This window comes from Asterias rubens, chromosome 6, assembly GCF_902459465.1.
Source record: "Asterias rubens chromosome 6, eAstRub1.3, whole genome shotgun sequence".
Taxonomy (NCBI): Eukaryota; Metazoa; Echinodermata; class Asteroidea; order Forcipulatida; family Asteriidae; genus Asterias; species Asterias rubens.
In genome coordinates this window covers 8,037,129-8,056,099 of record NC_047067.1, presented here as the reverse complement: position 1 = coordinate 8,056,099, position 18,971 = coordinate 8,037,129, and the positions used below count along the sequence as shown (strand labels likewise).

General features: G+C 37.9%; 1 protein-coding gene across 1 annotated transcript in view; it reads left to right on the top strand.

Moving 5' to 3' along the window:
- The window catches only part of LOC117291325 (titin-like), a gene marked incomplete at its 3' end in the record, with an annotated part of 251,619 nt that overhangs the window by 37,183 nt on the left and 195,465 nt on the right, over positions 1-18,971 (top strand). Inside the window, exons 15-21 of the mRNA XM_033772967.1 lie at positions 1,853-2,044; positions 2,785-2,899; positions 3,941-4,182; positions 5,174-5,296; positions 6,420-6,611; positions 7,961-8,154; positions 8,591-9,395. Of these exons, the coding sequence (XP_033628858.1) occupies positions 1,853-2,044; positions 2,785-2,899; positions 3,941-4,182; positions 5,174-5,296; positions 6,420-6,611; positions 7,961-8,154; positions 8,591-9,395 (1,863 nt within the window). The remainder of the gene's footprint in view (positions 1-1,852; positions 2,045-2,784; positions 2,900-3,940; positions 4,183-5,173; positions 5,297-6,419; positions 6,612-7,960; positions 8,155-8,590; positions 9,396-18,971) is intronic.

Genomic DNA, 18,971 nt, shown 5'->3' with positions numbered 1-18,971 from the left:
TGCCACTCAAAGCAATTTAAGCTTAAATTAGGCTAGAAGGGACAGTTAATGTAGTCTGGTTACTCTTGATGACATTGAACATCAACACATATCATCCAGTATGCTTCGGTTTTGAAAGCAAAGGCATTTTCTCCTGGTAAAGGGCACTCTTGAGGGAATTGTAGATTTCTACTGGAGCATTTCAAGGGCACAAATGCAATGACAAGGGGGCATGGAGGCAATTGCCTTTGTTGCCTCCATGAAGTATCCTGCTTGCATCCATTGTGTGAAATGTATGGAACTTAAACACAATTGTTTTCTTGTTTCATATCCATAAATTTTTGGTAAAGAAATATAGGCCAGCTGTTTTTAGAACTCTGTTTCCTGTTCTATGTCTATTTGAAAAAGAGAAAAGTGCAATGCCATCTCTTTTTTTATTCAAAATGGAAAGAAAAAAAACCCAGGAAGGTCATAGGAGTTTTGTTTGATGGTCTTGTTATGATGTTAAAACATTATTTGCATGTCAGGCTGACTTACCTGATGAAAAATCTCGTTGAAAATCTGAACTTGACCTCACAAATATTCCAGACTGAGAAGTTTGTTAGGAGAATACCGATCCATGTAAATGGACACATCTTAATAGTAGACTTTTAATCCCTTGTACTCGGTAACATTTTCCTACTTTTTTTTCCCAGGGGCCAAGTATCATGCTTGAATCATGCATTCCTTGAGCAGTTTAGTTTGTCACATTATTAATTCGTGCATTGCTTTAGCATGTGAAAGAATCACAACAATGCACTTCAATAATAATAATAATAATATACGTGCGAAACTTGCACAGTCTATACCTACCAGAATGGATGACAGACAGCTTCTTTAAATGAGGTGCCTGTGATTATTTACAGAACTCATTATCCACGTACGATATATATAACTTAAAACAAACTGTCAAAGGTAGCAATTTAATGGAACTAATTACTTTAGAAACCAAAAAAGACTGCACCTCTGATAAATTTATGCTACATTTAGTAGCAGTATACTACATACATCCTCATTTAAAGGCAGTGGACACTATTGGTAATTACTCAAAATAATTGTTAGCATAAAACCTTTCTTGGTGACGAGTAATGGGGAGAGGCTGATGGTATAAAACATTGTGAGAAACCGCTCCCTCTGAAGTGCCATAGTTTTCGAGAAAGAAGTAATTTTCCACGAATTTAATTTAGAGACCTCAAGTTTAGAACTTGAGGTCTCGAAATCAACCATCTAAACGCACACAACTTTGTGTGACAAGGATGTTTTTTCTTTCATTCTTATCTCGCAAGTTCGACGACCGATTGAGCTCAAATTTTCACAGGTTTGTTATTTCATGCATATGTTGAGAAACACCAACTGTGAAGGCTAGTCTTTGACAATTACCAATAGTGTACACTGCCTTTGAGCCATCATCCATGAGCAATGTTCAAAATTCAATTTGCACACTTAAAAAAACCCCAATATTATAGTGCAAAAACCTAGCGGAGTCTTTCTTAAAGTCTCTGAGAAAGACTCTGCCAGGGTTGACAGAGCATGGACACCTCACATACACAAAGTGTGCACAGCTCTTAAGAAGAAATTTAAAAATGTATTTTGTCACTAAAACTTTTCTTATGCAATATAGTACATTTATGAATAAAACTTTCCGGACAAAATATAGTACTTTATGATGGACACTTTCCATTTATATATACAACACACTACTTTGATGAACAAAACTTTCCACACACAACATATTACCTTGCCTGCCAGGCACTGCTCTTAAATGCTCAAGGGTTACTCTATAATATTTCAACAAGTTGGCATTTTCTAAACAGTTATTTTTATCTCATTATAGGATACCTACGGTAACTTTGCTGAGCTGAGACACATCGCTGATAGTATGATTAAGCAGGGACACCCCAGAGCGGATGACATCAGTGCACAGAAGGATTACATGGATACTGTGTGCAGGAGTTTTGCCTCTAGGCTTGAGAGACGACGGAACCTGCTCATATGCTCAGTCAGATTCCATAGACTAGCTGAACAGGTAGGCTCAAATCTCTTTTTATTCAGGGTCCAATTTTCTATCAAATTATGGTGCTTAAATTTGTTCTGTTAAGTAAAAGAAAGCAGGATACCAGTCACAAATGGTTGGTAAGCTTAATCTGGTAAGCATAATTTTGATGTGCTAAGGTACTTTTTGAGTAGCTCTATAAAATTTGCCATGGGACCGATTTCACAAAGTGTTAAGATCGTATTGAACTGCAAATCAATCGTAGTTGCTAGGTAAAGTATGATGTCACAATACAAATCGCTATGGTAATGCTGATTTTATCTCACAATAAATTTTATTGCTTTGTGAAGTCGAACCCACTTGAAGTCACTTTGGCGTGTGACTGAATAATTGTTTTGTTAATGGTTGTTCAGCGTAAATCTTTTCTGAATGAGCTGCAGTGATTCAACATTTGTCCTAAGTGCTCATACTGCAATGGATGTAGATTTAAAAAAGGTATTTTATCATTTTAAGAAGTCAGTGAGTGGAATTATTTAACATTAATTATCCTCTTGTCCTTATTGATTTATTGTAATTTTTTGTCATTGATTGGTGGTCTTGTTGTGATGATGAAATACATCCGCTTGTCAGGCAAACAACCTGATTATGAAGCTTTATACTGAAAATTCTGAACTTGACCCTCGCGAAAGGTTTTGTGGTTTTCCTAAAACAAAAATTCAAAAGGTTTACTTAATGCGTTGAAACTGACAGAAGCAATTTATTTTCTTCCACAGTGTTTTGCCAAGATGGACATTCTTTTAGAGATATGTGTAACTGAAATCACTGTTGAGACAGTAGAAAGTGTCGAGAAAGCTCTAAGAGAGTTGAATGAACAGTCAGAGGCAGTTGGTAAGTCAATGGAGACCAGATTATCATTTAAGTAGAACTCTGCCTAATTTCATTGCTCTGCTTACAGTAAGCAAAGAATCAGCGCTTACTGAAGCAGGGAATTCCGCACTACGTCTAGTGTATTTGACAGGTTAGCAAAGAAGTTTTGCTTACAAGGCATTCTTCACTTAAACTGCTAGCTCTGCAAGCGAAATAAAAGTATCGCAAGCGCACAACTTGGCGGAAAGCAGAGCTATGAAATTCGGCACATGTGTGCTACACTAAACACAGGTTTTATTTATTTCAGAAATTTCACAGGAGCCAGAAATATTGTGTAAAGACTTAAAAAAGATATGCATGCCATGGTCTTGTTATGATGTTTAAATACATTTGCATGTCAGGCTGACTATCTGATGCCATACTCGTTGAAAATCTGAACTTGACCATATTGGTAACACCTTCTGTTATGTTTACCTGAACTGAGTTTGTAATTAATTCAAGTGTAGCTTCTACAGAAAATGAAATTAAACACAGGCAGCAAGAGTTAACATTTCCCAGCGCATTTGGGTAGAAGAGCTCATGATTTTGAGGATTTATTAAATTGCTCTAAATGTTTACAATGAACGAAAAAAGTACCTTAAACGTTTCTGAAGAATGTTTAATCTGTACACTATGCTATGTGTCAAATCTTTCTCTGTTTAGTTTATGGTAAATTTCTTGAAAACTAGTGGATTTATTTGCTGCACATCCAATAAGTAATGGGTTAGACTCTCCTTAAGCTCAGATGTATTACTTTTTTTTATAATCATGTTAACAAGGGAAACTGACAGGGAAGTTTTAACTTAATTTTGGGTTGAACAAAGAAAACCTGACTGTAGAGGAATTTGAATCTGTACACTCTTCTTTTTAAAATTTTGGACTAATTCCTGTTTTTTAATATCAAGTAATAAATCACACAGGAAACTGACTGGGTTATGTTTAATTAATTTTTGGTTTGAACATAGAAAACCTGATTTGTACCTGAGCGGGATTAACATGCTGTTTACTTGTTTTTTTCTAAAGCCTATGCAGCTGAAGATGGCAAAGAAGAAGGCCACTCCCTCCTAGACATGCTGTCCCTCCCCGTCAAGAACGCCTTCGGTAAAGACATCACCCCGGACTACTCCATCCAGAAGGGACACGTAGAGCAGCTCCTGGCAGAGCTCGGGGACCGTAAGGCGAGGTGTGACGAGATGTCTGATATGAGGAAACTCAAACTGCAGCAGGTCCTACAGCTGAGAACCTGTGAGAGAGATGCAGACCAGGTGAGGCTGGAGGAGATTGTATGAATATGTATGAGTGGATTTAGCATTTTTGAATATGCATTAAGCTGTTTGCATACAAATATTTTTAAAAGTTTTGGTTTGAACAAACTCAAACTGCAGCAGGTTCTGCAGCTAAGAACCTGTGAGAGAGATGCAGACCAGGTGAGGGCTGGAGGAGATGTATGAATATGTATGAGTGGATTTAGCGTTTTTGAATATGCATTATTCTTTTTTTTATTTATAGTTTTGGTTCAAACCAAAAGAAAAAAATTGACTGGACTGTGACTAAAACCAATGACCTCCAGATAAACGTACTGCATGCAGCTTAAAAAAAAGTTTATAATCATTTTAGCCTCCCAGAAAGACTCTGCTTGGATCAAAACGTCAGGCCATTCAGGATTATTTAAGAAGTCAGTGTGTGAAATTATTTAAAAATAAATATCCTGTTGTCATTTATGGTTTATTGTTATGTTTTTACCATAATATTTATTGGTGGTCTTGTTGTGATGATAAAATATATCCGCTTGTCAGGAAAACAAACCTGATTATGAAGCTTTATACTGAAAATTCTGAACATGACCCTCAACAAAGGTTTTGTGGTTTTCCTTAAACAAAAGTTAAAAGGTTTACTTAGCCGAATGGTTTGAAACAGCTCTAAGAGAGTTGAAGGAAAAACAACCTTAAGGCTAACCTTGAGTTACCGCCTGTTTAATTTTGCAAACCTTCTTATCAAATCAGTAAGCTTTACTTTGGTAAAAAATGGTTCCAGGACCTTATAAAACTAGTCACTGCTCCCTCGGCTTTCTTTGTGTGTACCAAACTAATTTTGCTTTCTTCAGGTATAGATATTTTTATGTGTATACGCTGTATATATTCTATCCTTTTAGCTCTGAGGAAAATCTTCTTGCTTTGAAATGTAAGCCAATCAATCTTTTTCATAAAGAGGTAGATCACATTTTATTTGTTGATGGGTTTTTCATGTTTTTGACAGGCCATAGCTTGGCTCCAGGAGTTACTGCAAGTCATGCTTTCACAGCATGTAGATATCGGACGTACTGCAGCAGAGGCGGAGAATCTACGCAAGGATCACAACAAGTTTGAGGATACAGCAAGGGTAAGTATCTTATCGTATAAAATTATAAAACTTAAAGACACTGGACACTATTGGTAATTATCAAAGACTAGCCTTCACAGTTGGTGTATCTCAACATATGCATAAAACAACAAACCTGTGAAAATTTGAGCTCAATCGGTCGTTGAAGTTGCGAGATAATAATGAAAGATAAAAACGCCCTCGTCACACAAAGTTGTGTGCTTTCAGATGCTTGATTTCGAGACCTCAAATTCTAAATCTGAGGTCTCGAAATCGAAAATTACTTCTTTCTCGAAAACTACATTACTTCAGAGGGAGCCGTTTCTCACAATGTTTTATACCATCAACCTCTCCCCATTACTCGTCACCAAGAAAGGTTTTATGCCAATAATTATTTTGAGTAATTACCAATAGTGTCCACTGCTTTTAGTGTCATTAAATATAAAGAGGGAAGGAAGGGCACACATTCCACTGTTTTAATTTTGCGAACTGTGCCAGATTTTGTACAGTTTGTAAGCAGAAAATACTGGATAATTGATTTCAGCTTAGTGAACCTAAATATTTTCTGTCAAAATAGTTCCACACCTACCATTGAAATAAATGCCAAACATCCCAACATCTTGTTCAAAGTTAATTTCTGAAAAATATCTAATTTGTCTAGGGTATTTTGTGATGGTCTTGTTATGATGTTATAAGATAATTTGCATGTCAGGCTGACTTACTGATGATATACATCGTTAATAATCTGAACTGGACCTCACAAAATTCCATTCTCACTCCTAAACTATGAGGCTGACCACTGTAAGCGCATATTGTCAAATCTTAAAGAATATACAAGTGGTACTTTGCATGGTGGAAATATGATATAGTAAAGATTTGTGTTAACACCATGTAATGATAATCTTCAAATGAGTTGGGCGATACTGAAAAGAACCATTGGTTTCAACTTGATGTTTCGATCAGTATGTTCGATTGTCTTCTGGAGAAAATTCTTGGTTTACTTGTCATTACAATTATGTGCTTCTTTGCATTTTTTGTTTTTTTCTTTTTTCTTTGGCAACTTTGCTTCTTTATTTTTTTGTAAAGTGCTGTCAGGGTCTGCATAAGCCGCTTAATAAGTATGTTTTTTTAATAATGTTTATAGGGTACATACAGCTATGGTAAAGAGTTACTGAGTGCAGCCCTTGTGCTTAGACGATCCCTACGCTACGACCCGGAACCCAACCACGAAAAAGCGCAAATACTGGAGCGAGCGTGGAGACGATTCTCACAGGGACTTGGAGAGAGGGCGTCCAGGCTTTCTGTGTCCCATATGTTCCAGAGAAATGCTGAGAAGGTATGGGGGGAGACTTTCTTCACTAATTGATGGTGCATACATGTTTTGGTAGATAGTAATAATAAAAACAAATTCTTATATAGTGCATTTCACAATAAACCATATCAATGCGCTTTACATTAGTCCCCTGGTCATTGGGCCAATAACGTCCGTTTAATCGTTCTCAGCTCTGTATATAGGGAGTATACAGCCCCGAGCTGCCTTGGCGTTCCGAAGGCTTTTTCCTTCACAATATAAACAACTACCCTCGAATGATGAGAAGCAATTATAGTTCTTGCTCAAGGACACAAATGTCACGACCGGGATTCGAACCCACACTCTGGTGACATAGCATCAGAACTTGACTTCGATACTCGACCATGACACTCTACAAATGGTTTTGGGTTGAGCAAAGAACAAATGACTAGAGTGGGATTAGAACCTGCGACCCACGGATTGTGCAGGCGCTCTACCAACTCATTTATCTTGCCTTATGAACTCCATTGTAAGGCACAGTCAGAATGGATGGCTTTGATTATATCTACATGGCTGGATTGCTATGAGTGTCTAACTTTCACCATTGCCACCAATGTCCATGGCCAAATTGGCTTCATTCAGACATAGCCTTACGAATAATGCTTTAAACAGCAGCAGTCGTTCATGACTCGGTTTCACAGAGGTGCTTTGCACAAGTATTTAATAGATGTCTGGCTAGAATAGCAAGATACTTCTGCCCTGGGACTCATTACTCCAGGGTATTAAAGAAAGTGACAAGGATTTCTTCTTTACTTAAAGGCAGTGGACACTATTGGGAATTATTAGCACAAAACCTTACTTGGTAATGAGTAATGGGGTGAGGTGGATAGTTTTAAACATTGTGAGAAATGGCTCCCTCTGAAGTGACGTAGTTTATGAGAAAGAAGTAATGTTCCACAAATTTGATTTTGAGACCTCACGTTTAGAATTTGAGGTCTCGAAATCAAGCATCTGAAAGTACACAACTTTGTGTGACAAGGGTGTTTTTTCTTTCATTATTATCTCGCAACTTCGATGACCAATTGAGCTCAATTTTTTACAGGTTTGTTATTTTGTGCATATGTTGAGATACACCAAGTGAGAAGACTGGTCTTTGACAATTACGTGTCCAGTGTCTTTAAAAGTCAGGTTCATACTTCCTGCGAATGCGAAGCAATTTTGTCGTCTTATGGCTGTTTTCGCAGCAAATGTTTTGCAGGAGTTGAACACAGTTCAACTGTTGCGAATTATTCGTAGCGAATTTGTGACGTAAAAATTTGCAGGAAGTATGAGCCGGGCTTTTGTAGAGCAAAAATAGTTATCTTTTATTTATCTAATTGACTTTATTCCAACAGCTGATTGACCAAATGGACCGAGTGTGCCTTGAGCTTGCCCCCCAGATCACCTCGTCTGACCCCCACACTAGCCAACGACTCCTACAGGCCTACACCCCACGACGAGACTCACTGCTAAGAGACTATGCTGATACTATGGCCATGGGTAGAGCTCTGCTAGATCGTATGGTGCTACCGATCCTCTCACCAGACAGGTACATTGGTCCACCAAATCTCTTAGATTTACCAGGGATGATAATCTTCCCTTTTTTTTGCCCTCCATAAAACAAATAAAAAATTGTGATTAAATAGGCCTGAAATGTCTACCTACAACATGTGTACAATAGATCAGCCCTTGCACTCATTAAGTTAGTTCTCTTTTTTCCAAGGGACAAATATCCTATTGTGATTACGTATCAAACAAACTTAAAATTGTTTTATTGTTAGGAGCTAGCAAAATATGTTTTTTAATCGACAAAATTGTGCTGTCTTTAACAAGATCAACATTAAATGTTTCAGCTCATCAAAGGTCATTCATAAAAAGAATGATTTGCAATGAACTTCAGTTTAAATGTTAGTGATGAAGTTTCTGTGATACATTAAAATGTTTCTTCAAATAAGATTTTTTTTTTTTTTAAATTTCTTCATCAGAACTGTCAAGTCTCCACGGGCAACCGTTCCAGACGAGCTCCAACCCCAAGTGACCAACATCAGCCAGAGACTTTCAGAACTCGAAGCCAAGAAACGAGAGATGGATAAGATCTGGGGTCACCCGGTCAGTTCCAGTTCCCCAGGGTGGCAGCGCTCCAGTTCACAGCGCTCCATCCCAGACTGGCAGGATGTCACCCAGAGGAGGGATGTCCGTGAGCCTGTGTCCCTTACGCGCAGAGAAGACAGTCAAATGCCACCACCAACTCGAATGACCCAAGGGAGACAAGATCCCAGACAAGATCCCAGACAAGTGACCTCTCTGGACAGAAGGACCCCCAATGGTAGCGGACGGATTGGTCCGAGCCACCAGAGGGGTCCAAGTTATGACAGATACAACCAAGAGCCAGAGAGGATGGACACTTCACCGAGTCGAACATCAGGTCCAGTTGATGAGGGAGGGCGCAGGCTAGCCTCTCCTCAAATGTCTTCCCCGCATATTCGTACGCCTTCCGTAAGTGTGTCTTCCCCTCATGATAGCATGTCTCCGCCTGGTTTTAGGCAGCCTCCCAACCGCAGACCAACCAGTCGACCTGGTTCGGTGGACGAGCCAATCAGGGCAGTGGCTGTAGCTCCGGTTCAGTCTGCCCCTCCTCCTATATCGAGACCAACACCACCTAATGGCAGGATTGCCCCGCCTCCCAATGAGAACGGTCAACCACCGTCGTCGCACACTTCACCAAGAGGTGGCAAGCCTGAAGACGATGCATTGAGAAAGTTGAATGAATTTGAAGCAATGGTTTATGAGGTGAGTTCTTCTCGTTTATTTGTATATAAGGAAGAGAATGAGAGGCAATTTTTTTGGTTAGCCCACTGAAATGGTCAGACAGACTTAACTGTATTAATGGCCTTGTCCTTGATGGCATTGTTCATGGTGGTCTAGATAAGAGTAGACTTGTTTACAAGTTATAGTAGATGTTAAATTTGCATCGGCTATAAAGAATATGCAAAAATTAATGTTATGTAAAACCGGTTCTTTTTTTAAAAGTTATGCATGCCTTATGCTACGGTACTTGTACTTGTCCTAACTTAACATTTTCAACTACTCTATGGGTTAACTTTGATGTTAATTTTTTTCTCTTGTGGATGACTCCATACCATATCCTGTTTAAAAAGAATTGTTAATATTCAATTAGGTCTTTAGTTTGAATATTTACAGATTTTACAAAATTGGCCAGTCAGATGATTCCAAACATGATAGGCTGAAGAGCTTGTTGGGCTGTGCACTAACAGCATGCAGGGTTTACCAGTTGTTAAATTGGGTTGTAGTCGCCAGAGCAGTAGTCAAACTCATAGTAGTAGTCTCGTGAGAGTATAACTGTCGGACAGTTCTTATGCTATCTTTCATCAAACAATTTCAGGGATGAGATTGTTCAGACTTTTGGCTGAATTCATGCTTTTTATGTTGGCCTGGTGAAGAAAATCAGACAATTATTGTTTCCATAAAAAAAGAAATCCTGCTCATTGGTCTACTTCTCTAGTGCTTTGGATACTGTTTCCAAATGCTCATTGGAATCTATAACCCCTGGGATTACCAAAAGGTAGAAATGGCATCATTTCAACATACCTTTGAATTTGTATCCAAGTTTCAGACTTTTTCGTTGGTAATGACTCTCACCCCTGCAGTGTGTAAATAGAAAGAGAAGAGTTGTCCATGTAGATGAATGATTGCCCAAATCCAGTGTCTAGATATATTTGAAGGCGACACTAATACATAAGTCAGAACCCTTCGACCCTGTGTAATGTGTTCTAGCTTTAAGGGATCATAAATCTGTGAATAAAGCCCAGGGCCTAAAAGTAGCTAAGCACAACAAAATTATGCTTACCAGAATGAGGATACCAGCAAAAATACCATGCACCATTTCTGACTGTATAACCTACACGTACTTTCTTTTCTTGACAATAATTCTCTTGTCTTATTTTCAATTAAACTTAAAGACATTGAACAATATTGGTAATTGTCAAACATATGCATACAATTATAAACCTGTGAAAGTTTCAGCTCAATTGGTCGTCGAAGTTGAGAGAAAAAACAGCCTTGTCAAACAAAGTTGTGTGCAATCAGATGCTTGATTTCAAAATCAAATTCGTGGAAAATTACTTCTTTCTCAAAAACTACGTCACTTCAGAGGGAGCTGTTTCTCACAATGTTTTATTTATACTATTAGCCTGTCCCCATTGCTCGTTACCAAGTAAGGTTTTATGTTAAACAATTTTTTTGAGTAATTACCAATAGTGTCCACTGCCTTTAATAGTTTCCAATGAGACATTCTGTGCCTATGTAATGTACATCATAAAACCAATGGGATACTTCAGTTCAAAGTTCCTCTCTGAAAAATATCCAATTTGTCTAGGGGAAGTTGTGATGGTCTTGTTATGATGTTATAAGATAATTTGCATGTCAGGCTGACTTACTGATGATACATATCGTTAATAATCTGAACTTGACCTCACAAAATCTCATTCTCACTCCTAAATATGAGACTGACCACTGTAAGCGCACTCTTGTCAAGTCGTTAAGAATACCCCTGATTTAAGACCAGAGTAAAGCTAACTTACTCTCTTCATCTTTAGTAATGAAAAGTCCCAGGTAATTGTGTATTATATATTTGGTTTGCGGTAACACCATGTGTGTCCTCTTGCCAGGTAGAGTTTGTTTGTACTATATATTCTTCTACCCTGGAGTTGATTTATTGAGAATCTTTTCGGGAGACTTCTCAGTTCTGAAAAGAACTGTCCTGCTTTTTAATTACTTCCTGGGCGGAAGGTATAGAAAATCGGCTGGGACTACTACTTTAGCTTTTAGGAACGTTATTAACTGCACTACCATGGAGTGAGTTCTTAATTGGTCTCAATGCTTCGATTAGCTTGCTTGCTCCATTCATTCAGGAGACTAATTTTAATTGTGTATTGTACACACTCAAATGTTTGAACAGGATGTCAACTGCCACACATTGTGAATATAACATGCTCTTTATAATGGGACAAAGGGATTTACACAGAAGAAGACTGGTCAAATCTGTTATGTGTATAGACAGAAAGGCTTGTCATGGAGTGACTTAGTTTGACCATGGTTTGACCATCTAGCCAGGCCAGCAATTGGTTCATCGTGTTTGCCTACTTCATGTAATAAAGGTGTAGGCCCACAACTCTGTTTAAAAAAACATACATTTTAAAGGTAATACTCATTGATATTTGTGGCCTTTTTTTCTTGGTGATGTCTTTGGGATACCTTAGAAAGCTTAGGTACCTTTACTGGCCAGAATTAACATATATGCAGGCTACTGAGCCATGGCCCTGTTGCCTCTGGTCTTGGCCTTGGTGCCCCTTCAAAAGTTTCCCATTGACTTAAGATTTTCCAGTGGAAGTGCCCTTTGCAAAATGAAAATGGCCTTGCCCTTCTAAAGATGAAATTCCAAACCTGCACTTAATGTCACACCCTAGTTGCATAATACACACATATAAGAGAAGAAACTTGCACAGAAAACAATCTTTTAAACAGCTGGATGTACCTTTTGGTGTTAAATGTTTGGTAGGTTTTTTTTTTGCGATATGCTCATTTAGTACCTGTTTTCAGGAAGTCGGTGAACATTTTGTGTCTTGGTTGATCTTTTTTTAGAATTTGTGAATTGTATACAAAACAAAAGTTGTTATAGGCTATCTTTTGAGATGGTGCAGTGCATTTGCTTTTTAAATGCTGATTTTCATCAAAATTTGTGAATTTCATAACCACAAATAAAAACCCCAAAAAACAAAAGTAGTTTTATCTTTTGAGATGGTGCAGTGCATTTGCTTTTTAAATGCTGATTTTCATCAATGGGTCCCTTGCTAATGCTGACCTTAATCCCAGGACAGCTTATTACTATGACATTCCAGATGAAACATGAGTCTGGAAATTGAAGATCCACTCATGCCTACCCATCCTCCATCCATCCCCCATTGAAGTCAGAGTCAAACTGCAAACACAACCTTCAAACTTATACTTAATTGGCAAACTTGTGGACTTAGGTATGGTTCTTTCTACTTGGTATCAACGCATTTTTGTATGGAGTTACATTATAGGCCTACATGCAGCTGGACTAGGGGAAAAGTCTACAATGTGAATTGAGTACAGTGTTTGGATAATATTGTGCACACATTTCATGTAAACACAGCAAAACCATAATACACTAGTATGTGTACGTATGCACCTGAGTCTGTATGAGTGTACAAGTAATTTCTATTAGGCCAAATAAAAAAAAAATACCAGTTGATCTTCCCCGCCCGCATCCTTTTTTGGGGCCGCATCCTTTTTTTTTTTACTATTTACTATTTTTTGATTTTTGTAAAAATTGTTAATCCATCTTTTTAAAAGGACTTGACTAGGAGCTTTTACCGAATCTAACTTGATGCTCTCAAACACTTGTAACCGTCTGTTTCATAAAACAATATTAGTGAATGCCTACCAGCAAATCTTTTTTAGTGTTATCCGACCCTGTTAGTGTTAGTGTTAACACAGGTCCTCATGCAACTAATGGGTATAAATAAGTTTGCGGTTGATTCAAACTGAAGAATTGGTGGCCTGTTTGATTTGAAATAGTTTGCGGCCATCTTGAAAAAAAAATAGTAAATAGTAAAGTAAGGCCCTCATACTCTTCTTTTTTGACAAATCTGGACAATCAACTAGTATTTTTTGTTATTTGGCCTTACTAGAATATCATTGCAACAATAAACTGTGGTGATCCTCACTGCCACAACATCCAGCCCTCCTACTGTACCGAACCCCAACCTTCAAGCTTATATATTTAATTTGCAAACTTTTGGATTTGTATATCTGGTCCTTTCTCCTTGATATCATCATTGTTGTACATGTAGGGAGATTACATAGGCCTATAGGATAAGTCCACAATGTGAATTGAGTACAGTGTTTGGATAATATTGTGCACACATTTCATGTAAACAAAAAGCTATAACCATTCTACTACATGTATAATATATGATTCATGAATGTGTACCTGAATCAGTATGTAGTAACTTCTTTGGAAGAAGCTATCTCAATATAACATGTACATGACTAGAGTATCGTTGCTACACTATTAACAGTCAGTGATGCTCATCACTACCACAACATCCAGCCCTCCTACTATACTGTACCCTCACCAACCAGCCAATCACAAACACCACAGCACCGGTCTAGCTAAATATGGTGAGGCCTCCCTGCTAGGCAGCCAGGGGCAGCCGGGTTGACTGGCGTGTGCCACTGCTTAGTATCTCAGCAAGGTACCGAGGCGACTGAACCTAAAAACTACAGTGTACATGCATCCGAGTCCGAAACTCAGTGGGCAGTAACCGTCAGAACCCGGGCCTCTTTTATTAACATCCCCCTGCGTCCTAATTTCAGTCAGTTGTATAGGGATGGAGTCGTAATGATGTAATAGTGTGTGGTGCCGATTTTGTGCAGTGTGTTGTGGAGTCCTGGTTTTGTTTTTTACTGGATGAGGGAAATTACACGTTAACATGGCAACGAAGTTACCTGTGACCGCTGTCAGCACTGTTGCCGTACAATCCGGTAATAACCGTATTGTTCTGGCAGTGCTCAGAGTAAGTTTTACACTAAACAAAATCGATCGTACTAATTTTGGTTTTACCCATACACCGATGTGTGTTAGCACTCAGGAAAGTACTGAATTAACAGTGCTAACACACGTCGTTGTACATAATTATTATTATTATTATTATTATTATTATTATTATTATTATCATGGGTAATGAATCCAAATCGAACATTATCTACAGTGTATCCCCGATGCAAACTTAACATCTAGTAAAATCGATCGTGTTGTTGGAAAATGTGTGTTAGGAGCTGGCATTGTTTCTAAAAAATGTGTTGTTTTAAGGTTTGAATATTTACAACTTCAAATGCATTGTACAGTTGCCTATAGTGAGATGTAAGATGTGAGATATAGTTGTATACCTTAGGTGACCTTTCTTAGCTTTTTTTAGCTTTTCTAACCGATCGTGTTGTTTGAATGTGTTTTGGGAGCTGGAGTTGTTTCTTAACAATGTGTCCTGTTTAGGTTTGAATAATGACAACTTTAAATGATTACAAGTACATTTTTGCCCAGTGAGATTTGAGATGTGAGATAATTGTATACCTTTAGGTGACCTTTCCTAGCTTGATAAGTGATATACGTGTACAGTGTATACATTACTACCAAGGTCATGACGTCACAATACCAAGAAGTCTGCATTACCAGCAAGACCAGGGCCCAATTTCATAGCGCTGCTAAGCACACAAATTTGCTTAGCATGAAATTTCTTCCTTGATAAAAACAGAATTACCAACCACATTTCCATTTTTTGCATATTGCTTGTTACTTGTATTCAGCTGTTGTTTGTTTATCCTCAAAACCTCGTGGAAATTTGGTTGGTAATTCCGTTTTTATCGAGGCCAAAATTTCATGCTAAGCAAATTTAGGTGCTGAAAGTGGCCCCAGTTGTCAATTCTGTTGGTTCAAGCAGTTTCTCTTGTTGTGTAAACTTAGTTCTAAAGGATTCTTAGATTATATTGACAATAATTTTGTTGATCTTTGTCATTCCTGAGCTGAAATATTATCCTGGGGGTTCAGGCTGTAGGATGTAAAGTGAGGTATTCTATTAGAAACTATTTCATACACGTTCAAACTCCTCACTGATGTGCCTTCATGTAGTGTTTCAGTTACTTCTTTATTTGAAACCAGCAGTGCAACGCTTTTGGGATTTAAAGTCCAACCCTCTACTTTCAAGACCTTCCGTCCTGGAATTTCATCTTTGAGAGAGCAAGTCCATTTTTAATTTTGCAAAGGGAATTTCTATTGGGGAAACTTTAAAAGCGGTACCAAGGCCAATATTATCAGGGGCCATAGCCTCTGTGCACTAACTTGCTAGCTAGGACCTAAACAAATCATACTAACATAATTGGCATGGATGACAATGACATACTTGTATTTTTTGTCCATAAACATGCTGCTGTTAATATTCTTGGAGAGAAGTGAATTGTCAATCATTTCACATGAGGAACAGTAGGAAACAACTGAATGTCATGAATGGACTTGCAAAAAATTACCAACAGATTTCTAAATCTCTACTTTCCCTAGTACAGAATTTATACTATTTATGGATCAGTCAGGGAGTAAAAATTACATGTTTGTCAAATTGGTATTCAATGTTCTTTGAGACACATTCATCAAGCAGTCTTAGAGAGACAAGGAACCAATTTTGTAAATTTATCTACCAAGCATAAATTAGCATTGGGAACCAGTCATACACATTTCATGTAGGCCCTACATTCTTTTGGTTTGTAAATCCATTTCTGCTTAGCAAACCTTGAATACACTTACTGAATATCTGTTTGGCTCAGAGGAGTTGGTTCCAAAGCTCTGCTGGTTTGTGTATCAATCACTTTGGTCTGATATGCAATAAAATTCTCATAATGGTATCTAAGGAATGCGACGGCGAGGGCTTATCAGAAATGATAATAAACGTGACAAGTTGAAGGATCAGGGACTATTTATTCCATTACTAGCTGGTAGTCAACATTACTCAAGTGCTAAAAGTGAAAGGTCACCACCCCCCCCCCCAAAAAAAAAACCGACCCTAAAACCAAAACATTATCTGTTGGTACACATTTCATGGGTAAGAAATCATGACACTTGAACAGCTCTCATGATCTCATAAAATCTGTTGGGCTTTGGTCATAAAATGTAACTGCTGATTAGCTCGTTCTTGCTGCCAGAAATCGGTCCAATATTCTCGTGGGAAAGGGCTGGCTAATTTTTTAGTTTTGAACACTTCGTCTAAACTTCTTGCTGTACAAGAGTAACGTACCCAAACTATTTGTTATTTAGTTGTGGACGTAAACTGTATCCCTGTTGACCTGTTTTGTGTGAACTTTAGAACTACACTGTAGGCTAAATGTAAGCCCACATACACATTCTACTGCATTGAGAATTAGAAAAATGTGTCTCCCCCCCCCCCCCAAGAAGTAGTTTAAAAACAAGAAACAAATAAATTACACAAGGTTAATCAGTACATTTTAATTGTCAACTGTAGTAAAAAAAAATAAAAACAAAAAGCTGAATACAAAATAGAATTAAAAAACAAATAAATTCACGCCTAAAAGAAAATTGATTCATAGTTCTCCTCCTTAGTTATAAAAAACTTTTTGTTCAATCTATTCTTGTCGCCCTAGTTCAAACAGCTGTGCTCACATGATAGACAGTGAAAGCAGGTGAAAATACATTGTAAATGTTCTGTATTATTACACAAGTTACACTATGTACACAGCTATATTTTACAGTGTTTGTGTATGCCATCAGTGTGTTTATTATGCAATTTTTGTACTAGGCTCACTGAGCTGCTAAGCAGGAATTAGCTGCTTAGCTGAATATTATTCTCCACCAAGTCAGTGTGGGGTCAGACAAAAGTTACCTGCCGTTTGTTCAGTTTTAGGGACCTACGTGTATGAATTATATCAAGAGAAATTTTTCTGTGCTGTACAACTTTTATGTTCTGAAACATCTCAAAAAAATTGTTTGCCTTGATTTTCAGCCATCCCTGAAAATAACTGCAGGAGTTGACGACCAAAACCTTGGATCTCTTATTCACTATGGTTCACTGACACCAACTCCTGAAGCTAAAGCTTCATGTCCTTGTTAACTATCCCCATCAGTAGATTTCTCCCTTACTGCATCCCCCAGGACCTTCCTCTATAGGACCTGATGCTGTGTCGTCCCTCATCCCTCCAGCTTTGCGTCTCTTCTTCATTCCTTTCGCCATATCCCCGAGTCTGGCATTTAATTTCCCTCACTTCGGATCGGATCCAGTTTCAGCCTTGTAGCTCAACAGGGTTCTCTCTGGTCTTGAAATTCATTTTGAGTTTGGGTTTTGCTTCTCCGTCCGGCCATCCGTCTGTCCGGCGCTGTGTATGAAGTTATTATAAAAAATCACAACTTGACGGGACGCATGTGGTTTTGTTTTGTAATGCTGTAAGGTGTGATTCTGGTCATGACATAGGTGGGGACTTTCTTAAAGGCCCATATTTGTGCATGTATACTTGATCAGGGCCAATTCGAAAGAATTTTTTTCACTTGGTCCTTGGTTTCTGCTTTTGATTGGACATGATACGTACATGTTGTTTGATACTCAGTTGAGAGAAGAAGGTTGAATATAGTAATAATTTGCGTATTTGTTAAGTTTTACTGTCTGTGAATGTGTATACTGAAAAAAAAAATCTCTGAAATTTTTCGCAAAAAAAAATGCTAATGATCTCAAAAGAATCAAAGTTATTCATGTCCCTGAACTAGTTTTTATACGACGATAAGTTTTATATAGTTATTTTGTAGAATGTTGGGGTCAAACTTTTTGTGTTTTGCGCCTTATTTTTTCTTACAAATCAAGTAAGTGATAAAATTGTGCAGTAGAAATGACCATTCAGCTCTGGTAGAAACTTTCATCACTCCTACATAGATATATATCAAATTATATCAAATTATTTCAAGCACCCAAACTGAGGATGACAAAAAAATTAGATTTGATTAACAACAATTTATATATTTTTGAGAGTACTTTTATATATACTATTTTCTGATAAGTGCGTTTTAAGAAAACATGAAATAGGTCTTATAGCAACAGGAAAAGTTTTTGAGATTTCTGTCTTTCTAGGTTATGCCTCGTTATTCCATTAACTTCCTAAGCATTGCATGCTGTTGTTTTGCCAGTAGGGGTCCAAACTAAAATTGGCTCTCGCATTCTTCACCCATTGAGGTGCCAGTGGGAGTAAATTGTGAAGCGCGTGCCGGTCAATCCATGGCAGAATATTATTGTACTTGACATTCTGTTAAGGGATCGGCTTCTTGGTCAGGGGCCACGATCAGACTTTTAAATATAATAATTGGCTAAACACTAGGATGATTTCGCTTAGCAGAAATAGAAAATAGTGAGTACAGGTGCTAAGATGTTCTTTAGATGTACCTTCATGTTGTGGCTGGTTCCATAGGTTTTGGCTGAGTTTATTGTTTTGAAAGCATTGTTTAATTCTGCTGAGCAGCTAATCTTTTTAGGAGAGTAATGTTTTAGACTTGAACCTAAAAGCTGCTCTGTTTTAGAAAAGACTTCACCACCAGAGAGTTCCGACACCAGCTACTGAACACTATCAATTGGGTATAAAATAGTTAATTGCCTGGCTTTTCGACCCTAGCAGAGTCTTTCTCTTCAAGTCTTTCTTTGAGAAAGACTCCGCGTGGGTCAAATTGTCAGGCCATTAACTTTGTTTGCATCTATACCATAGGTCCTTTTGGTTGGTAAG